The 23,257-nt window shown below is 36.7% G+C and overlaps 1 protein-coding gene across 2 annotated transcripts in view; it reads right to left on the reverse strand.

Moving 5' to 3' along the window:
- Positions 1-327: 327 nt before the first annotated feature.
- The window catches only part of dnm3b (dynamin 3b), a 32,847-nt gene continuing 9,917 nt past the window's right edge, over positions 328-23,257 (reverse strand). For both annotated transcript variants that reach the window (XM_028472052.1, XM_028472053.1), the window contains exons 6-21: positions 21,351-21,449; positions 21,090-21,250; positions 20,751-20,893; positions 20,465-20,600; positions 19,432-19,499; positions 18,614-18,752; positions 18,401-18,487; positions 15,821-15,891; positions 15,589-15,643; positions 13,389-13,502; positions 8,142-8,251; positions 7,478-7,592; positions 7,048-7,212; positions 6,154-6,389; positions 5,303-5,476; positions 328-1,905 (exon numbers count right to left, since the gene is read on the reverse strand). In XM_028472052.1, coding sequence (XP_028327853.1) covers positions 1,863-1,905; positions 5,303-5,476; positions 6,154-6,389; positions 7,048-7,212; positions 7,478-7,592; positions 8,142-8,251; positions 13,389-13,502; positions 15,589-15,643; positions 15,821-15,891; positions 18,401-18,487; positions 18,614-18,752; positions 19,432-19,499; positions 20,465-20,600; positions 20,751-20,893; positions 21,090-21,250; positions 21,351-21,449 — 1,916 coding nt within the window. In that variant the 3' untranslated portion in view covers positions 328-1,862. The remainder of the gene's footprint in view (positions 1,906-5,302; positions 5,477-6,153; positions 6,390-7,047; positions 7,213-7,477; positions 7,593-8,141; positions 8,252-13,388; positions 13,503-15,588; positions 15,644-15,820; positions 15,892-18,400; positions 18,488-18,613; positions 18,753-19,431; positions 19,500-20,464; positions 20,601-20,750; positions 20,894-21,089; positions 21,251-21,350; positions 21,450-23,257) is intronic.

A 23,257-nucleotide genomic window follows, 5' to 3' on the forward strand; every position in this document is an offset into this window, starting at 1 on the left:
GATCCTGTATAGTTGGGTTGAGTGAAGTGCAACCGTCATGGTGTTGTTATTATTATTGTCAATAAAGTTATTCTTTATCATCCATATTCATCAGTTGTTAATGTAGTACTTGGAGTGGTTGAGTTTGAGGTGAAAAGTTGTGAATTTACACCATCACAGACACATTTTACCACTGTGAGGAAGAAGTTTATTGAGGAGCGATACAGAGACATAGAAATAAACAACTGATGCCTTTCCCCCCCCCAAATTACCATTAACGCCTTCTTGCGGAATAACACCATCCATCTCACTGTCACTTTAACTATTTTGTCATTGATCTTTTCCCCATCGTTGCACGTTTTGTTCTTCAATATTCAGCTTTGGCAATAGAGAATTGTAATTTCATGCCAGTTAGACAGTCTTAACTGGAGGAAAGAGAGCATTTAGAGAATAGAGACATAGAGAACAATTAAAGCGCTAGAATCCTTGATGAGGTCTTCATAGTTCACAGATACAATGTCTCCATATCATTAACTATTATATACATCAGAACACAGTTTAGGCCCACATACACAATAACAAACTGACAGAGAAGCACTTGAACATTGACAATACAGCCTTGAGTTCTGATCCAAATGCAGAGTGGTGAGGAGTACGTAGCATATACTGATAGTTGTGTGCGCTTTAAACCTGAGAAAGAAAATGCAAATGTAAGCGTGATTTCTGTCCTATATCAGGATATCTTGGTTATTTTTATCAACATCAAAATGTTTTTTCTTTTTTTCTTCTTTTTTGTGTGTGTGTTGAATGTAAGTTTCAGCCACAACAATCTCAACAGTTTGCATCTGAATCAGGTCTTAAGGCTGCAAGGGTCACAATATGACCAGTGATACAGCACAGGTGGACACCTATGACCAATTTAAATGTGTTATTGAGGCCTTTTTGTTTTTTGTTTTTGTTTTTTTTTAAATCCATATAGAGAATACTGAAGGTGCTCCTCAGCCTTGCTATGTGTGTATGGCTGCTACTACAACACAGGGACATTATCACAAAGGTCCAACATTAAATTAATATTCCCTAATAGGTTTTAGGATTTATCGTCAACAGCTTTTTAAACATGAAAACAAACAGAACTGAAACAGCAACCAACGTGCAGACAGACGGCACATGCACACACACACACACACACACGTCCTCATACACACACACACACATTCTCACACACTCAGTAATATTCACACATGTAAACTCATATTTACACATACTAGAATACAACTTTTGTTCCTATAAGAACATCAAGCTGATAATTAACACTTAGTTGTCGGGGGGTGTAATATTTTAAATAATACAATACTAAATCAAACTCAGCCTATACATATAGGCAAGTTAGGCCCTCCCCCTTATACATACACACACAGACACACACACACACACACACACACACACACACACACACACACACACACACACACACACGCACACACACACACTTCCATGCAATAAAAGCAGCTTATGTGCCATGCTGCATTTTGGGGGGGATGAGCAGGGCGTCTGACTGCTAAGAATATGTTGACTTAAAAGCAGCAGGTGGCTGCCTTGGAAAGGGGAGGGGGGAGGGGGGTCACCAGAAGATTCTGGGTACTGGACCCGCTAAGCGAACCTGGAACACAGGCAAGCAACAAGCACACATACACATACATCACAAGACAAGTACCATAGTGTACATAGATATATGGACATCATCACCTGGCAGAAATCAGGGAGGGGGGAGGGCTCAAAGACGTCAGTGTCTGCACTAAGGTGGGACCAGGGCAGCAGAGCCATGTCTAATAAGGGACGGTAGGTAGAGAAGGAGGCGAGGGCACGATCGACTGGTTGGATGATTATGGTGGGACTTGTCTTGTAGGAGACGGTGGAGGCCGCCGACTATGGACAAAGAAACAAAAGTTAGACGTTACAGAAAAAAGAAGTCAGAAAACGCTAAATGTTGAAATTTTTTTTACTTAAATACTATATAAAATAATTTGATTAGTTATTCTTTGCATGTACAAATAGTAGGGATGTAACGATTCACTCAACTCCCGATATGATTCGATTCACAATACTGGGTTCGCGATACGATTCTCTCACGATTTATTTTACAAAATGGGACTGTAGAAATATGTTGACTGAAAAATATTCCTGGGAAAAAACTATAAAACTGTACTGTTTTCCTTTTATTTTTCATTGTCAAAAGAATCCCTTGATAAACTATTCAAAACAATGCAATTTAACTAAAAAAAATCTTGAATGAAATAAATAAAGGAATAATACAAATGAAGAAAATGCCTATTAATTTAAATTCTGGTTCTATAGTAAACAATGCAAAAGCGCATAATAGTTCTTTTTCTTTTTAAAAGTGCAACTGAAAATGTATTTTGTGCAACAGTCATTGAACTGTATTTAGGTCAGATATTTGTTTGGACCAGCAGAGGGCGCTGGTAACCCAGTGGTCTTGCAGTGAAGAAGATATGCTATGCTAGCAGACAGAGCTAATAGAAAAACGTGATTTTACAAATATTCACGTAATATTACAGATATTTTTTGGTGCTAAAGGGGTAAGGAATCATTCATGAACATGTTTAAAAGTAGAAGGCGGCCAGAAAGAAAGTATAAGCAGATTCCGCCCGCTGCCAACACTTCTGGATAGCGCCCTCTGCTGGTTAAAAAAAAGTACTGCGATTCAATTTTCACAGTATAGATGTGAATTGTGATACCTATGAATCGATTTTTAACTGCCTTACGATTAATCGTTACATCCCTAACAAATAGTGCTGAAAAAAAGGGGCCTCAAAATTAAGAAATACAAAGATTTGTATTAGGTACCAGGGATGTAGGGATTGGCTCTTTGTAAATTGAAACCTGTATGTTGCTAACATCCAGCAGCTCTTTTCATACAAAACATTACAAATTATAAAATTACCACAACCGAATAAATCAGATACACAAGATGCTTGCCGTCTTATTGCATTTTATTATTATTTCCTGAACATGTACATTTGCTGAGAGGAGGAGACATTGACAAAATATTGTGCCGAAAAGAACTGTTTTGGATTCACACACTCGACTCTCTACACCCAAAGGGCTTTAATGTAGATTTTGACATGAGTGCTTTATTCTAATATCTAAAAGGGTTTTAGGCACTGACGGTCTGCCTGATGTATAAGTAATGTCCTCATCCATTTTCGCTATATTTAGTTGTCTTTATGTATATATTCTGATGGATATCTATTGTGCTTCCTTACTTTACTTTTTTCATTGCTGAGCAGTCAGGACTACAAACTCCTCCTCCTCCTCCTGCTTCTGAACTACATCTCCCATGTAATCAGGAGTGGTGTAGCAAAGGCATGACTGATTTCCTGTATTATACGTATAAGCCTGTTCATTGTACCCATGCTGTTTGTTACCCTGATGAAGGTCCTCTGACCCAAACCTTGGCAAATAAATATTTTACTTGCATTGATCCAGGTGTGCAGATGTATTTTTTGCACATATATTATTCTTATTGCATCATCTTATCCTGGGCTCAGCTGCAGTGGCAAGTGGATTAGTGGATGAAATGGTCTATATGAAGTGCCTATGTTTTTAGTTTAGGGTTTGAAAAAAATCGCTTTTGTACCTTAGAACAAATAGTCAACCTTTGAAAGTCAAAGTTGTTATTTCAGAGCCGTTTCCAGCGATATGCAGATTATGCAAATGCATAGGGCCCCATAGCTCAAATAAGGGGCACCAAAGCTGAGCCCTAGGCCTAAGAATGACATTGACCTGACCTTATCCCCAATAAGATGGAAAATTAACACAGAATAAATGAATATATTAAACCCCAATTATAAACAGTTTTTCAGCTGTGTTCATTAACATACAGTATAGAAGGTTGTTGTTTTCCTTGATTTCCATTTTTAATCACGTATCTTGTCTGAGTGGCCTAACATAGGATGTTTAATTCATAATAGAGGTTGTAAATGGCTGTAGCCTGTTTAGCTGGTGAAGTGTAATAGATTTTAGCAGTTTGTTTCAAGGGCCCATGTTATGTTAAATGGACTTTTCTGTGTTTTAAACATAATAAAAGTGCTATTTGGGCTTCATACACATGGACAAAGTGTTTATTTCACTGATTCCCTCAATCGTTAGTTAGAGGGTGATTACAGCAGGGCGAGCCCAAACACCTCGCTCCAACTTGATGACGCTTTCCGACTTTGATGACGAATTTGACACGGCACTGAGCTGGAGAAGCCACGCCTCCAGGGAGCTCTCTGCCGTGATTGACATGTAAACAGACACGCCCACGAAGGTGAGCATTTCAGCGTCCTTCGCGCAGTGCTATGTATGTATTTTCTACAGTCTATGTATGTACAGGCGAACGCCCCACCCCCACGCTCTGTCTCGTGCTTATAAAGCAGCATGAGTCAGTGTCCTGTCTATAGACACGCCCACTCATGAATATGCATAACTACGCCGCAAATCAGCCTGTTTGTGTAGAGTTGCTCAGAAAGTGACTTTTCAGAAGTAAAACTCTGGAAAACAGGCGAGTTTGGGAAAATAAACCTCAAATACTATGTTTTTGGGGTTCTTAGAACAAATGGAGATGGGTGAAAAATAGCATAACATGGACCTTTAACTTGTTTAAGGTAACAGATTGCCACTGCATGCTAACTGCTAAAGGTGCTAACATGATTTCTTTTTGTTTTCATTAAAAATGAAAAACATTATTTGTCTGAGAGTATCACATTACATCATGAGTTTTGCTAAAAACAACCCATCCCTGTTCTCTCAGGCACATTTTAGCCAAATAGCGCTGCACACACATTTACACGGATTAATTTCAGTACATAACTTACAAAGAGTGCAGCGCTAATAATAGATTTCATCTCTTGTGGCCTAACCTATTGGCGAGCTGCTGACTTGCTATAGAATTTAGGATTTAATGTTAATGGTTGAAAAAGTATTAATACTAATCTAAAGCCAGATAAAGAGTATTTGTTCAGATTTACATCTGAGCAGATTAGAGTGTGGACAGGGCCCTTTGTTCTTTGCTTCCACAAAAACACATCCAGCATAGCAGCCATTAGAAATCCACTAAGAATATATATAAATACACAAACTCCAACTTTAAGTCATTAATATCCTTTTATTAACCATACTCGTTTAGGTATTTGAATTTGACACTAAAATTTCTATGTAGAAAATAAATATAATTGTGCTTTTTGGATTATTTTGCGGTATTTCTATTGCTTGATTTATTTTTTACTTCTACATTCCATCACTAGAGGAGGAGTTTACTCACTTTGGGATGCTAGGAGGGGCCCTGTTAGGACGACTGGGGGCCTGAGGGCTGTCAGCGCTATTATTGAAGGGCCCAAGAGGTCCTGGGCGGTTTGGTGGAGGCGGAGCTCCTCGTGGGCCTGGACGCTGGCCTGACGACATTCTCCGAGGGGCAGTGGGACTAGGTGGAGGAGACCTGGGATCAAAGATATATATATAGGAATTAACACAGCTTAAAATCCCAGCAGGTTTGGGGTCAATTATAATTGTAATTGCGTAATTGAGAATTAATTACAGTTATGATGTAACTATAAAATCTGTTGCTGTTGTAATCTTAATTGAATTGTAATTGAGTTCAGATAATTTACTTTTTAATAGCAATTGGCATGGAAATTCTATAAAAACTGTCAATTACAATTGAATTAAACGCGAAACTGGGGAATCATGTTGCATTTCTATGGCTTACATGTACGTAGTTAACAATTATTAAAATATGTTTCATATTTTAGCATTTAAAAAATAGAAATCGAGGGGTATAGTGACACAAGGTAACAATGAGATTCTTTAGTGTATTTTACAGCTGATTTAAGACATGGGTCAAAATTGACCCGTAATCATAAGAGATGCTAACAGAACTCTAACACAAGAAGCTTAATTGTAATTGAATTTCAGTAATTGAGAATGTAACTGTAATTGACTTTCTGGGGAAAAATAATCATTTCAATTTTAATGGTAACTGGAAAAAATGCCGGTCACCATAATCGTAATTGAGTTGTAATTGGACATGGATAATTAAGTCAGTAATTGTAATTAAATAATGTAATTGACCCCAATCCTGTCTCCCAGTATTTAATCTTTCTACCATTGTATTACCTGCGACCACCAGTGGTTCCTCCCACCCAGGACGTGTCAACAGGTGGAGGCATGGGAACAGTGATGGTGGAGGTGGAGATGTCTCCGATGATGGCCAGAGACTCCTTCAGGGCCTGGTGGGTCCTGAGCACCTCATCCCTCCTCTGGGCCTGCTCCTGGGACTCGTCCATCAGGGCGTTCTGGTCACCTGCAGAGTACAGCTGGGCCAGCAGCTCTGCATTGATGAAGTCCTTCACCTAGTGGTGGGGGTAGACATTTGAAAACGTAGGAACAAGGACAAAGTACAGCGGTGCCAGTGATCATTTTGCTGACTAAGAATTTCATCATAGTTTTCATCAATTACATTTTTTTTAAATGACACGAAAGAGACTATGAGCATTTAAAGGAATACATGCAAACTAAAATGTAACTATAATGTTCACATATGATAAAATCCAATCGGAACTAAGTTTCATTTTTGTAAGGTATCCAAACAAAAACTCCTTTTGTTGCGTGGAAGGCGGGACAAGCCGGTAAGTGATCCAATAGGAAGTAAGTATCACATCAGATTTGTCTGTGTGTATTTACAAACATTAATATCAACCCACATCAGGTTAATACATGGTAATTTAATCTTGCTTTACATTTCATTTTAGTCAACTATATCTGTAACACATTTTTAATGTCCTTTAGTTGACTAAAACTAGATGATAACTGATGAAAATAAGATGCATTTTAATCAAAATACTATGACTAAATCTAAATGAAAATATGCTGTCCAAAAAATAACACTATACCACATATATTTTCATTTATCAATATAAATCATGATCAATGTACTTATTAATAAGTATTACTAATAATATTTTTCATACATGAGTAGATGTCTTTATATGTATAACATATTTTTCTTACATTATTTATCATCAAATGCATAATGGTTTTGGGCATTAGATCCCGGATGCACTTGTTGACAATAGCCATGTATGAATCCACCAGGTTACGAATGGTCTCCACTTTCCGCTCCAGTTGAGGGTCCATGGAAAAGTTATCTGCAGTGGTGGTGCTCTCACTCTCCACCTTTGAACAGAGACAGGAATGTGCTCACTGATTATTATTTTATTTTGAAATTTAAGGGTTTACAAGAATATATGTTTATATGAGTCAGTAAACAGTATTTTAATGGTGTTTTTTTCCAGTTTTTTTAGTGTTTATAATGTGTGTTTAGATCAAACAAATGGTGAAATCAGCACAGAATGCTGTCATAAACTATAGATAACAGTGGTTATCTATGCTGTTGGCCCGAATAAGCATTTGTATCTCAATAGAAATAACATAAACAAACCGTGACGGTCTTCTCGGGGTAGACCCCCGCACGAAGGAGAGATGACTTCCAGCTGTCTACATCCTCCTGTGAGTCACAGGCCAACTCCAAGGTGCGATTGTCCTTGTACACATTCCTGAGTGTGAACACCATACGAGCGGGTATTTTAGGAAAAACTCAAATATTTATGAATAATACGCTTGTTTTCATTTCCTTTAAAAAATTAATGATTCAATTCTGTTAAAATACACGTGGAAGAATTAGAAGAAGAAGAAATATTCTCTCACAGTCCGTCTGTAGCCACAGTTGTTTTCTGTCACATGTGCAAACACAACATTGCAAATAATTGCAATATAAACCAGCAATTCTTAACTGGTGGATTGGGACCCAAAAGTGGGTCACGGACCCTTTTTTTTTTTTTTTGACAGGCATGCTGTGAAATGCATGTTGCACAGGAAATTATATAGATTTATGTTTTAAAAATAATTATATGTGTGTTTTCAACAGCCTTTTTTTGTAAAAACTACTGAAAATTTGGTTGTTGAATCCAAACAAACAAAAAAAAAAGTGGGTCACAATTTAATGACCGTGGCAAATTGTGGGTCCCTGGGTGAGTCCAGTTGAGAACCCCTGATATAAACCTTCTTCTAACTGAATGACGGAGTGTGTGTGTCTTGCTTCCAACCTTGACTCTGTGTTGAAGATGGAGAATATGTGCTTGCTTGACATGAAACTTTTCTCCACATCACGGACCTTCAGGTTGTCCAGGGGCAGCATGTACTTCTTCTCCTTCTCCTGGGAGGGAGGAAAAACCCAAAAGGTATTGATCACAATCAAATCCACCTTTAAATCAACAACTTCTGAGGTGTCTCTTTTTGAATTTGCTGGTAGAGAATTTCAGTTTGTTATATAAAAACAAAAGAAAAAGCAGAGAGAGAGAATTTGCGGTGAGGGGAGAGGGGTAGGGGTGATTGGAGGGAGAAGGAATGGGGGAGAAATGAAAGTTGGAGGTAAGAGGGGGGTGGGCGCAGAAACAGCAAAGGAGAAAAAGCACATGTGGAAGTCATTAGTGCGTGGGTCAAGACGCAGTAATTCCTCTTGGTACATTTTGCGTGCTCTGAGTGAATGCACACATTTTGGCAAAGATGGCATAAAAAAAAGAAAAAAGAAAGAAAATCGAGATCAGGAGGTTTTGCTTTTCTCTGAAACGATGTTTGACGAGCGTGAGGAAGACGATTGTGGAGATTCAAATAAAACTTTTAGAGGATCTTGATGCTTAAGAAAGCCTTCATTTCCATTCTAGCCTCCATCTTTTTTTTTTTTTTTTTACCTCCCTCTGTCTTTTTTCTTTTATCCCTCCCCCTCAATATTTTTTCAATATTTTTTCTTTCCATTCCAGAGGGGCCCACTTCCTGCCTCATTTTTTGAAGGAGGGAGAGAGCGAGAGATTAAATGACAGCCTGGCGTTAAAACTCAACATCTGGTAGTGCTTATAGCAGCACACACAGACGCAGCAGAGAAGGAGGGAGAAGTTAAAGTGGCAGCGGGTGAACCAGAAGGAGAAGTAACACTGATGTTGTGGACTTGCGAAAGATTTTGCAGAAGATATAGTCTCCCTCTGGTCTGACGGTGTGGGAAGTGGCGGTATACGAAGTCGCAGGTAAGAATTAAAGGAGTTGGTGAGAGAGAAAAAAAACCTCAGAGGGTAAGAAATCTCTTCAGACTCTTTTGGTGGTTTATTCCCCATGGGGTCACGACAACCCATATATGGTCACACAGGTCTCCTCCCTTTTCCTCTCCTTTTTTTTCGCTCACTCACTCCCCCATTCCCCCCTTCGTCTCTCTTTTTCCCTCTTTTTTTGTAATATCTCCTCCCTGAACGCACGAGCCATTCGGTCCCAGTCGTCTGAGCGAATATGCCACGTCAAGGCTGGATACTCTTCATGGCCGGCGTGACCGAAAACTGGATCGCGGGGGTTTCGCCAAGACCTCCAATCCCAATCAAAACAAACAAACAAAGTCCAGAAAATCGAAGTGGGGGGGGGGAAAGGCGGCTCACGGATGAGGCAAAGCTTTGCTTTTTTGAAAGGTTTTGGGATTCCTGCAGCTTCAAAGGAGTGAGGCAGAGGCGTCAGCATCTGGAATGGCAGAGAACTGCACACAAGGCCCATGGCTGCTGCACTCCGGCTCCGTCCACCCAGTGTTCAGACTACCTGTTCATTGTCATACTGGTGTACAGTAGTCTGCACATTGGTTAGACTGGGCATGGACAACTCTGCTGTCAATCTCTCTTTGTGTGTATGTGTGTGTCTCACTCTCTCTCATTCTCTCTCTGTCTTATTATCATGATTTCAAGCCTCTTGATAAGCAAGTTTTGCCTGTCTTGCTTCCACTGAGCCATTGTAAACTCATTCACCTGTTTTTTTTTTTGTTTTTTTTTTAATCTGTATTTTACTACTGCCTATTCCATTCTTTCTGGAATAAAACTCATATCACACTTCCAACACTAACCGCACATTTGCACGAGTCAAAAATATACCTGAAATTCACTGCTGGAAAGACTTTAGATTTGAACTCCCAACAAAGCAAGCTCACATGATTTATAGCTTGAATGAAGGCTGCAGCTAGTGGGGATCTGATGAAGATGTGGTCCAGTTTGAGGGAGGGGGGGGAGGAGCAAATGTGGCTGCAAAGCATCAAACGCGGGCCAAAGGAAAGAATGACCAATCAATCAAGCGGAGTTTAAAAAATACCATCAGACACCTCTAGTTAAGTTATTTCAGTGGGTGGCCAAAAATGGAGCGTGTGAGGCGATGGAGGCTGTGTGCAGCCTTTGTGCAAGTCAACGGAGAAATATTGAAAATATGACATGCTTTCTGTATTTTACTGAACTGTTCCTCCATTAAAAAAAAGGATTTAAAAGAGAAAGTTGAATATGTGTTGTATAGAAAGTGCAACACAGAAGTAAACAAGGCCAACCCAGTGGAGTCTATAATTTCCAACATTACCGCACAAACGTCTCAAATAACAATCTGTGGAGACTTTGCTTGTCTGGGGGCTGAATGTGCTTTCATATATTTTTTTCTGTCTGTGAGTGAACATTTGGTGCAAATTGGCCTCATTCCAACATTTGCAAAAAAAGAAGCAAAATGCCTCAACTCTCAGAGGAAATAGGTGGAGAGGGAAGAAACAGACAAAAGAGAACAAACGACGGGACGACGGAAAGTCAAACAGAACCACGGCCACATATGGAATTCCTAAATCAAACTCCTCCATCATGGCAACTTTTTAAAAAAAATGTCTAAAATTGCATGAACCTGACTAAACTTACACATACTAAACTGAAGCAACTTAAACCTATATTTCCTTTTTTTATTAGGATTTATTTTTGACTGTCTCGTTTTATCGTCCAGTACGTTATGCTGAAAGAGTTGCAGTGTGTCTGCCTATCTACACTTGCTGTGCAGAATATCCTCTAACCTGTACAGCAGGCACAGACAGGCAGACAGGCGTCAGCCCGGCAAACACAGCCCACAGGACGAACCCCAAATCCACATTCAAATCAATGTTTGCTGTTCCTTTTGCTGTTCTGTTACTTTCCTCAGTGGCTTTTGAAAAAAATTAAAATAAAGTACTACAGTTCTACACTAAAGAGCCTCTGGTATGCATACGTTTGTATAATTCACAGTATCTTATCCATCCGCCTCATCATTGGATCATTGTAGAGATTATCCCTACGTACTCAGTGTTGAAGGCATGATACACATCTCATAAATGGCCAGTAACAGTCATACACACACAAAACTAAAAACTTACACCTGGGATTCACAAACTTTTTTGGATCGTGACTCCATTTTGATATCACAAATGTTCAGTGACCCCAGTGACAAGATGCACCATCTCGGATAAATAGTAAAAGTATAGAAAACTGTTGTTTGATATGTATTGTGTGTGATGTGTTAATTTGAAAAAGAGTCATTAAAAAATGGAAATATACAATTTTAAGCAATTTTTTTTTTTTTTTTAACCTAAGTTTTTTTTAATTTAAAAAAAAAAAAATTTACTAGACATTTCAAGTGACCCCATTTTAATTCCAGGCGACCCCACATGGGGTCCCGACCCCAAGGTCGAAAAACACTGCCTTACACCAAGAGAACAAATCCCATTGAAAATCCAAATCTCAGACTTTTTAAGGACTAGAATTAAATTGAATCAAAGCTAATAACATAATAATGAGTGAAATAGGATGGAAAAAATGACTCATTTGTTTGTTATTATTTCTCATTCATAGGTTTGTGTTTGTGAGTATGTTTACGTTTGTTTTCTCATGATTTTTGAAGATTCAGTTTTTACTAAACATTGAGCATAAAACTTATGACCGAGCTGCTGCTAAAGTCACACACTGGGTAGGTTACAGTACAGTCTTACTGCTCCCCCCCCACCCACCCCCACCCCAGCTAAACGCATATGTTTGCTGCTGCCAAAAACAACACAATGAAAGCAGTTAAAGTGAACTCAAACTGTAAATTGCAGACAATAAAACTAAAACAAAGAGGTTAATGCTCAGGAGCTTCTGCATGTGCTGGACATATTCAATCCCTGCGCACGTACTCACATTTCTTTTATAGGTACTCAGACTTTTTTTTAGATTATTTCTAAATCAGTCATTTTACTTGTACTTAAGTACGTTTTAAAAGAAGTAAAGTAATTCATTACATTTCTACACCCAACCTGTGCTGAGTAAATTATCATTTACTTGTGGTTAATTTTTTAAAATTTTATTTCATGTCAGCAGTTTATGAAGGCACGTTGAACATAATCCATATGTTCTTAGTCGTGCCATTTCTAAACAACTCCCTTTTTGTTTCCCACATTAGCACATATAGCATGGCACAGTTTGTACATTTGGTGTTTTTTTTTAAATTTAATTTATTGGTGTTAGCTTATTTTTAAAAATAATTGTACATTTTAACAAACCTTTTGCCTTTGTGGAAAATAAATTAAGTTACAAATGTGTAAGATTTGGTTTGTTCCTTTTTATACATGAGATGTTTACTGTATGTAAGGGAACTGTTGTAAGATTTATTACCAAAAATAAACGTGGGGGGTAAAAGTAACTGGTAACTTATACTTTGAGTACTATTTAATTGAGCTACTTTTTACTTGTACTTGTACTTGAGTACAATTTCAATCAAGTAACAGTACTTGTACTTGAGTAGTATCAGTACTCTTTACACCTCTGACGAATAGCCAGTTTCTATCGACTCTAAATGACTTTTACTTTTGGACATTATAGATTAATTGCAATATAAACTAAATAAATAAAATATAGATACAGTATCTATAAGAACTTTAGTTTGCCAAGCTCTACCAAAGACATCTCATTTTCACCGCCCTTTTTCCGTTTGTTTGTCTGTAAGCAGGATTACATCAAAAATACTTAACGTGAAAATGCACCAGTTGTCTACACATGGAAAATAATAAAAAAAGTTCTAAAAAAAATAAAAGTACTGAATGGATTTTGGTAAAAATTTACCCAAAGATAGACCATACACCATGGAAGATTCCACTCATTTTGGAGGGAATCCAGATCAATTTACTGATTCTTAATCAGTTTCAAAAAATGAAAAATCACTAAAAAGCCCTGAAAAATCCCCATTATTGGTGAAATTCTAACAATTCATATCTCGTTCCACCATTTATCGATCTTTATGAAATTCACTCAGTTTTGTCGGGTTGGTTTCTTAATTACACCACTGAGTTTAATCCAGATCGAATCCGGATTGCACATTTCATCGCAATTTTTCCAAAAAATAGGGTGCCCTTACATTTTGTAAGATCTGTCAGTACTCTTTACACCTCTGGTATTCACACCCTTTACTGCACACAATAACATGGACAGTATATCTGTGGTGTGATGCTCGGAGCTCACCTCATCGTCCTTGAACCAGGAGAGGCTCTCTGCTGTCAGCACAAACCAGTACTCCTTAGCTCCACCTTTCATGATGCTGATGTTGTTAATGGTCAACCAGCCTTTGCGAATCACCTGAGGACGAGGTAAGGGTATGACATCAGAGTAGCTCAATCCATTTTTTGCTATTTACATATTCATCACATTGACTCATTGACCTCAATATTAATAAGACAAGTTGTTTTGTTAAAGGTGGTTAAAAAGACACAGCCGATCTGTCTTGATTTCACTCCGAGCCAAGCAAGCAAGTGTGTGTGGTGGGTGCAGTGTGTTCAGCAGAGGCCCGTGTTAGCTTTCGTAAGTGCCAACTGTGTTTTAGTGTATGAGGGACAACCATAAAGCATGTGAGCGTCCTCTGTGTTAGATGCATTAACCCTACGAGCCCTTCGTAAACAGGCCTGCAGGCGAGGAGCCAGCTGGTTATTATTGGGTTACAGCGATTTGTAGTCCTTGAAACCAGGGTTGGGGTCAATTACCTTTTTCAGTTACAATTACGTTTTCAATTATGTTCAATTACGATTACAGTGACAGTGCATTTTTTTTTTTCCAATTACAATTAAATTACAACATTTTTTATGTTCTCAATTTCTAAAGTTCAATTACAATTAATCACATTTACTGAGCCTGAAATACAAAACCTAGTAAAAGTTAACCTTCGTCTTGTGTTAGCTTTCTGTTAGCATCTCTTATGATAACAGGTCCTAAATCAGATGTAAAATACACTATAAACAAATATCTATCATCTAATATCTATTGGTTACCTTGTTAGGCTCCTAATCAATGAAAATATAGCTTGGAATATTTTTGGTGTGAGCCTTTTCTCGTGTCTGTATACCCCTGGATTAAATTTTTTTTAAATGATAAAAATGTGGGAAAGCTTGATATTAAACATATTTTAATAATTGTTAACTGTACATAGAACTGTAATATGGTACCCCAGTTTTGCGTTAAATTATAATTGACAATTTCTTTAGAGAATTTTCACGGCAAATACAATTACACAGTCAATTATCTAAACTCAATTTTTAAATATAAAACTACAATTCTAATTATGCCATAACTGTAATTAATTATCAACAACGCAATTACAATTAGCATAAATGTGGTCGGAGGGAGCCTCGCTTCTTTCAGTCTGCCCTGGGCAGCTTTGGCTACAATAGTAGCTTACCACCACTAAGTGTGGAGTGAAAGAATAATGCCATGTAAAGCGCTTTGAGTCACCAAAAAAGGGTGCTATATAAATCCAATACATTATTAATTATAACTGACCCCAACCCTGGTTGAAACCATGACAGAAGCCATTATTTGGCATCCACCCATTGAGAAATAATGATAATAATAATAATAATAATAATATTATTATTATTATTATTATTATTATTATTATTATTATTATTATTATTATTATTATTATTATTATTAATATTTCATTATTTTATATTTATCTGGCAAATCCTTGTAGTCTGCAGGCCTTGGTGGGAGGAGGTGGGTGTTAGAGAGTAAATGGTTAGAGAGTAAACTCTTACAATCAGGCCAGATGCAGGAGGAGATGAAGCCTGCAACACCAAGGAATTATGGGGACTTTAGGCAACATGTGGCTCTGATAAGTTACAAATAGTTGGATTTAACTTGAATTAAAAGACACTAAGTATTCTTGACCCTGCTCTGGTGGAAAATGAGGAAAATGACAGGTTTCTTAGAGCAGCAGCAGTGCTGGAGAGCACCACACACAGGCGTCAAGGTGTTACTGCGGACACAAGACACAAAATGGCAAACCAAAAAAACCCACAAAAAACAATACTCACCAACACGCAAAAGAGGGCAGCTGAGATTCTCACTAAGGGATAGGGATGAAATGCAAAAGTGGCACCTTGATGACACAGGAGGGGTTCAAACAAAGGGAAATGTCTCAACTACAGCAGTGGCAATGGTGGCAAGAAGCAGCAACACAAGCCAAAATGTGACTCTTTTACTCATTTGATCTACACCCAATGGCAGAAAAAAAATAAATGAAAAAAAAAACAACAGACAAGTAAAAAAGAAAAAAGGGTGAAATGTATTTTTGAAAACTTTTCGAGCAAAACAAAAGATCTAATCAAGTGGTAACGTGGCTGTTGGGCATCGATGTTTTAATGTGGTACAAGACATGAAGAACGCTCACCTGATTTACTGCTGCACCCTGGCTCTTATTGGTCTGACTGCTCCTCTGCTGGGCGCTGCCATGTAGCCACAGAGAACCCAGAGAGGCGGGAGGACAAGGAGAACAAGGTGAACATGAAGGAGGAAGAGGCACTCAGTTATTATCAGTGCAAAAGGTCCTCTAATCAAACATTAGCTTTACTCAGTCTGATTTATTTAGTAGCTTAAACAGTGTTAGGAAAGGGAATCTTTACTTTGCAAAGCCAATGAAGTCCTCGTGGTTAGTGTTGATGTACGAAAGCTGGATGTCAATCAACAGCAAAACCTGGAATGATACAGAATATGTACTGCATTTGTGCTATCAAGCTAAAAAAAAAAAGCAACAACAAAAATTCACATATTTGTTTTTATTGCATTTATTTTATTATTGTTTATTATTTTATTACATTTGTATATATTACATTTACTTTATTATATATTATATTATTATTTATTGTATTATTTATATTTATTATTGCATTATTTTAATGCATTATGAATTTAGATAGGAGTTTCTTGGCAACTTGTGCTCCCCAGCTAAAGGAATTTTATTTATTTATTATTATATCATGATCTGTGGTCATGAAGTCCTTTGAACGCCTCATGCTCTCCCACATCAAGGACATCACCGACCAGAACCTCCAGACACAAAAACAGCTTCTTTCCCTCTGCCACCATCCACATGAACACACCTCAAGTCACCCACTGAACCCCTCCCACCCGATCACCACCTCCATGATGACATTATCTGCTGCACCGTATGTATATATATATATATATATATATATATATATATATATATATATATATATATATATATATATATATATATATATATATCCTTTATTGATCCCTCATCCTTTCTATTTATCATTATTATTATTATTATTGTTGCTGGGTTGTTCTTTGTTTTTTTTCTTTCTTTATTTTTTTTTTTGTTGTTGTTTGTTTTGTGCACCAACTACCAAGACAAATTCCTTGTACTGTCCTTAAAACTGTACATGGCCATTAAAAACATTTCTGATTCTGATTATTTTTTTTTTTTATAATTATATCAAATGTTTATTTGTACATTAATTTGAAGCTGCTGGAAGCCGTTACTTTTGATCAGATAAACACATAGGCCACATAGATCAATAAAAGAACATGTAAAAGGTTGAAATTGCAGCTCAAAAGTATTTTTTTCATCTCCAATGTAAAAACTTAATTAAAATTCATTATCATTGTTTTTTTTTTTGGAAATGTTTCACACATTGCATTTTGGGATGTGGAGTCTTCATTCATTTTTAAACTCGAAAATAGACTCTCAGTCCATGGAAACACCAGAAATGTGTTGGGAAGTCACTTTGACAAGAAATATCAGTAAGAATGATGTAAAAACACTTCAGTGCATCAGTTTACGTGAAATCAAAACAAACTTTCGAGCAGCAAATTCAAACATTTACATCCTTTTTTTTTAAAGCAAATGATCTTTGATGAATTGATCTATGAGGCCTACACCATGTCTTCATCTCTAATAACTTTAAATTCAAGCATTGAGACATTGTGTTAGGTAAACACTTTATTTTTGCTCAATCTAATGTCACTCGAATAGCGGAAAGTGGTCCTCATTCAGCTGGATTTGCTAGCATTTGTCAATTAAATGCTAATATGAAGTGACAGAAAGTTAGCTTGACACATGTTCCAGTTTCAAAATAAAAGCCATAGCCAATTCTTAACCATGGAAACTTTTCTAGAGGTCCTGGCATTGGGAACTTCTCTTTAATCAAACAGAAACTCAATATTTAAGCAAAAGAATATTAAAAAATCAAACTTGAAACAGAAACAGAATCAGAGTCCCAGGAGGAAATTGCAAAGATATTAAGATATAACTAAATTTGTCACTCCAATGTTCAGATATTCACTGAGAGTATGGTGACATTTGTGAACTATTTTAACTGAGTATTATCTGTTTCGCAGGGAACTGCAAATATGTTCACTACTATGCAGATGATACAGTACTTTATATCTATAAATCATAGTTTGAGATTCTTGCCAGGGGGAGCAAAAGAAAAAAAGTTAATTAAATATATAGACCGTCTCGAGATTCACACCAACCACAATGTGTTTAATATACACAATAATGCAAAAATGATTAGTAACATAATTGATGATGTTGACGACAAAAATGTACGTCAACGCAACAATTAATTTTGTAACTTCATGATGAAATCAGTCCTGCAGCCACTTTCTTCTTCATTTTACTGCAGTACCATAAATGAACTGCTGGGTGCAGTGCATCTTCACTATTTACATTGTTAGGTAGAATTGTGCAACAGAAGAACCAACCTAAAGATTCAAAAGTTTGGAGCCATTTCACTGAAAACTTATACTACACACCTGAGGCAGAACTAACATCTGTGACATGAAACTAACAGTAATACATCCTGTTTTATGGCACTTAAAATACTTGTATATTATGTACATTATATTAAGAATTGTATTTTTTGTTTAATAATTTGGGAAAACTGTAATAAAAACCTTTGACCCAAGGAGGGGCAATGCTCCCCTTGCCAGAACCCTGCAGACTCCGTGTATGTTATCAATCTGAACACCTCAGGGACAAATCATTTAGGGAAAGTTGTATCAGCTGAGTCAGAAATACTTTCAGAGATCACAGCTGATTGTTAAGGCTGGCTAAAGTGAGTCTGAAGCACTTTCTTTATTCATGCTGCCATACATTTAGGAAGCTGATGGACAGTCTCTGACATCATTTCTATTAATTGTTTCCTCAACCAGGATGAATGTGCTGTTACCTGGTCCTTGGCACGACTCTCTCTGTCCCGAATATGGGAAGTCACAATTCTCTCCGTTTCCTCACGCAGCATGGGGTAACAGTCCAGCTGGAAGGATAAACCCAACATTCCCATCAGTGCAAGGAATGTGTATGCCAGAAAATAAGGTGCGTATCGTCACATTTCAGTTCATCTTCCAATTTCACAAATAAGCCCCTTGAGTCAAAGCTTTACCTTGTTGGAGCACTGTCGTACAGTGTTTATCAACTCCTGGATGACCATGTCCACGCATTTCACACAGGGTTCCTTCAACTTTATCACCTGTTTCTTCACAATGGCCTCGAACGCCATGTCTGGGGTGAAAAGTCCAGTCCTTGTTTCCAATAAAGAAAATAATCAGTGAGGAGAAGAATTTTCCAAACTGGGGAAATGATCCTCTTTGTTTTTTATCCTGGTCGCTCTGCTTTTGATTTCAGTTGGAATAGTGAACAAGGGGAATTGCCAACCTTTGTTTTTTTGTTTTTGGAAAGATTCAAGCTAAAAATATTGCTTTTTTTTTTAGATAGCAGATTTTCTGAGGGAATTGTTTTGGTAATGGTGGCTGAATCAGAAGCAGTCAGAGAGCTAAAAAGGGAAAATACAGAAAATGTACTCCTGCTTTCAAACTTTGTATTTTTACGCCAATAGAAATCCAAATAGCATCTTGTTCCTATGATCGTATTAATTCTGTTTAGGTCTTTAAAAAAAAAAAGAAAAAGCAATCTACACAAAGTATTGGGCTGTAAATGTTTCAGCGATTTAAAAATATTAAATGAATTCCCTTTTGTTCTTGTTTTTGAATTCGATTTATTGCATGCTGCGCTGTGATATCACATTTTTGAGCAAATTAGCAATGTTAAAATCTACTTGATCTCAAACTGCAATCTAACTCAGGTTATGAATTATTCGTATTTGCGTGCTCTGTCTAAGGGAAAATGGGAAAGCACTAGATTTAATGATGGATAACGCTTACACAGATTGTGTTCTGATATAATGAATGCACGAACACCTACCTGATACCGTGGATGTTCTTGATTGCATAACTGATCTCGCGGCGCATCTCTTTTTCATCACACTCCATCTGAAAAAAAACAGAAAAATGTATGTTCAACAAGAAATTAGTTATCTTCCCTTTACTTTGCGACGAATCCATGTTTTCCTGAAAGAAACATTTTTATAACAGCATCACCTTAATTAATAATAAGAGCACTTACGGAAACTGAACTACACGTAATGCTGTTTGTGGCTCAAAATGGCACTAACATTAGTGAAGCTTTCAAGAGATCAAGTTACAAAAGAAAATGTACAAGTTAATATAATAACAGTGTGTCAACACAATGACAGACTAAAGAGGTAACAATTGAAACACTAGTTTCAATTTATCCTGAATAAAAGTCCAGAGAAGTTTTCATTAGGTTTTATTCTCCCATATTAGAAAAAATATAATCAAATAATAAACTTTATTTATAGAGCACTTATCAAACAAAAGTACAAAGTGCTGTATTTTATTTATAAAATAAAATGCACAATTGATAATGAAAATGCGCAGGATTAGGAAAATAATAATAAAATAATAAACTTTATTTATAGAGCACTTTAAAATAAACGTACAAAGTGTTGTACATAAAATGAAATGCACAATTGATAAATAAATTTGAAGGGTTAGAAAAATGGAAGTTTGAACTAAAACTATAAAGCAACAGCAAAATAATCAATAAAATCTATACCAATAATTCTCAACTGGTGGGTCGGGAGCCAAAAGTGGGTCACGGACCTCTACTGGGTGGATTGTGGACAGCTGGTCAAAAATAAACATATACTCATTGTCTCTCATGGTGTATTTGTCTTTTGTTTTGAAATTTTTTTTTTTTCTTTTAATAGGCATGCTGTGAAATGCATGTTGCACAGGCGAAATATATAGATGTATGTTTTAAAAAATATTATTACAGATATTTTTGGAAAACTAAATTTGCCCCACACATTATTCTTGTTAAGGCTCCTCTTTATATTGTTTTAAAGATTTTTAAAAATTGGTGCAGATCTCACCTTGACCAGTTCAAACGGGAAACGCTCATGAAAGATACGGTTGATTTTGGCTCCACCGGACAACTCCACAGTATCCACCTGATCACCAGAACCTTCAATTCTCTTCTCAAAGTCCACAGAAAACTGCTGCACCATCCTAATACACAACGAAACAAAACACAAAGCATCATCAAATGAAAGACAACAAACTATTTCTGCCTAATCGAACCGTTTATAATTAGTTACCCTGTAACACTTGATGTTTTAAACTTCTACAAAAGAGAAAAAAAAATAAAAAGTGACTGACTGCAACAGCTGCTTGGTTTTCCGAGACGGGTCATCTGGCCGGTATCCCCTGTATTCCTCTGCTTCCTTATCCAGAGCCAACAGCTGGGACTGCAGCTTGCTGCGGAAACCTGGCAGTGTGTCCCGAATGTGGTTGGTCAGTTGCTAAAACAGGCAAAATGGAAAAAAATAAAAAAAAATGACACAGGCATTAATTGAGATTCCTGTGTGAGCTGAACTAGAGTTTTAGGTTTATTTTGCACAAACCTCTAAAAAAAAAAAAAAAAAAAAAAGGAGGCCACCCTACTATTAATTATGTAAAGAGCACCCTGGGAAAGCACTGGGTGTAAATCTGTGTCACCTCGTTGAGTACTCTCTGCAGGCGAGGGGTGCCCATTTTCTCAGCCATGTGTCTGTATGATGGATGGGACAAGAAGAATTTCCTCTCAGCCTCCAAAGCAGCCTTGATGTCCTTCTTTCCGTCTATGTCCTTCTGGCTACGGTTCACCACTCCGATGTATCCTGGAAGGTACAAAACACACAATTTTGGAAATTATAAGGCAACAGATTAGATTGAAAACATCCAACTTTAAGAAAACTAACTATAAAACAAACGACGCACCTCGACGAAGTGGCAACAGTTTGTTCTCCAGCACATCCCTGGCGTCCGTGCCTTCGTCCATCAGATCCAGCTTTGTAATCACTCCAATGGTCCTCAGTCCTACACATTTAATCAAAATATCACAATTAACCTAAACATGCATAATATGTGTTTATATGCATCTATACACTGCATATATACTGTAAATATAGAATGTGTATTGTAAAATAGTCATATTAAATTCCTAATTGTTTTTTTGTGATATTATCTAGAGAGCCTTGTTCTGTTTTTGTTTTAGTGACGGGGTAGGTGTGTATATATGCTTTTGCTTCAACCTACATCCTTTCAGCTGATTAGTTAGGACAGGGGTCTGCAACCTGCGGCTCTGGGGCCTCATGTGGCACTTTGACTCTTATGCAATGGATCACTATCGCTTTAAAAAAAAACTATTGAAATAAAGAGTTATTTTTTTACAGAAGCTATTAATGATTAATGACAAATAAAATCAAGATGTAACAATTTGTTAACCTAAAATAAATCACATTGTGCAATGACTCAGCATCTTCCTGCTTCACCTCCTGCAACATCTACAGACCATCAACTTTCCTGCACCTGTGACTAACCTTAAGTTTTAAATCCCTGGTATTATAACTAAACCCACAAAAACACTATTCTGGAAGAAAATAGAGATTTTAATTGTGTGGGAACAAATTCATTTAACCACCAATGTGACGGTTGATTATGCACGTTTTATATGTGGCAAGAAATGACCAATTAGCATGTGTTGACCACATGATCATGTGTTATCTAATTCAAGTTGCTATTTCTAGCCTTTCAAACACATTCACTAAAAACAATTCTTATTTCCATAACATTGTATTCATGTAAATTAAGATGCGTAAGAATTTGAAGATGCAAGATACTGTTTTATTTCTTGATGTCAATTTACTTTATTTTATCTTAAACAGTTTTTAAGTTACCATTTACATGATCAATATAAATTAAATCAAATTAAATCAAACATTATTCTATATAATTTTAGACTATAATACACTGTAATGTCTTCATTGAGAAGGCATTTCTTCAGCTCCAGGAGGACTTTAATCCAGGTGAAATGAGGTTTCTTTCAGAGTAAAGGTTACAGACCCCTGAGTTAGACATTCAAGAGTCGTTTGTTTTGTTTTTATGTTTTTCTGAAGACTGCCAAAATAAAATTCAAATTCCAATAATCGATCACCAGATGTATCTATTTTCAGTACCTGTTCTAATACAATCCACACAGTAAATATATGCGTTATTGTTCGTGTGCTTTTCTATCAAAAAACAAAAAAAAAAACAGTAGTTTTTCTTCAACATCTATTTATCAGCCACTCATTTTAATATCTGTAAATTTATAAATGCATTTTATTCAAGGTTTAGTTATGGTTACTTAATAATATTAAAAAAAAAAAATATTATTTTTTTATACAAAAATTCAATGTACACCATTTGTTCATCATTTATTTGCGTACTTTCTTTCATTTATTAAGTTAATCAGTGAGGATGCAGGAGGCAACCTTTTTTCACTCAAAAAATTATGCGTTTTACTTCCTACATGCACAATTCTGACTCTAACCAGTAATTTTAACATTTTTCCACCTTTTTTTTTACCTTTTTTTCAACTTTGTGAACTTTTTCAATCATACTTTCTTTAGCTTTTTCACCTTTCGACAACTTTTTGATCTTATTTTAACTTTCAATGCTTTTCCAACATGTGAAAGCCCATATCTATGTTTTTCAACCCATTTCAACTGTTTTCAACATATCTTCTGCATTATTTCATCGAGCTGTGACTATCAACACATGCATCCTCCCTGGCATTTTCTTCAAGAAGTGTCTTTTTTTTTTAATAGTTTTTCTTATAATCCATTCATCCAATGGATTAAGTA

This window comes from Gouania willdenowi, chromosome 17, assembly GCF_900634775.1.
Source record: "Gouania willdenowi chromosome 17, fGouWil2.1, whole genome shotgun sequence".
Taxonomy (NCBI): domain Eukaryota; kingdom Metazoa; phylum Chordata; class Actinopteri; order Blenniiformes; family Gobiesocidae; genus Gouania; species Gouania willdenowi.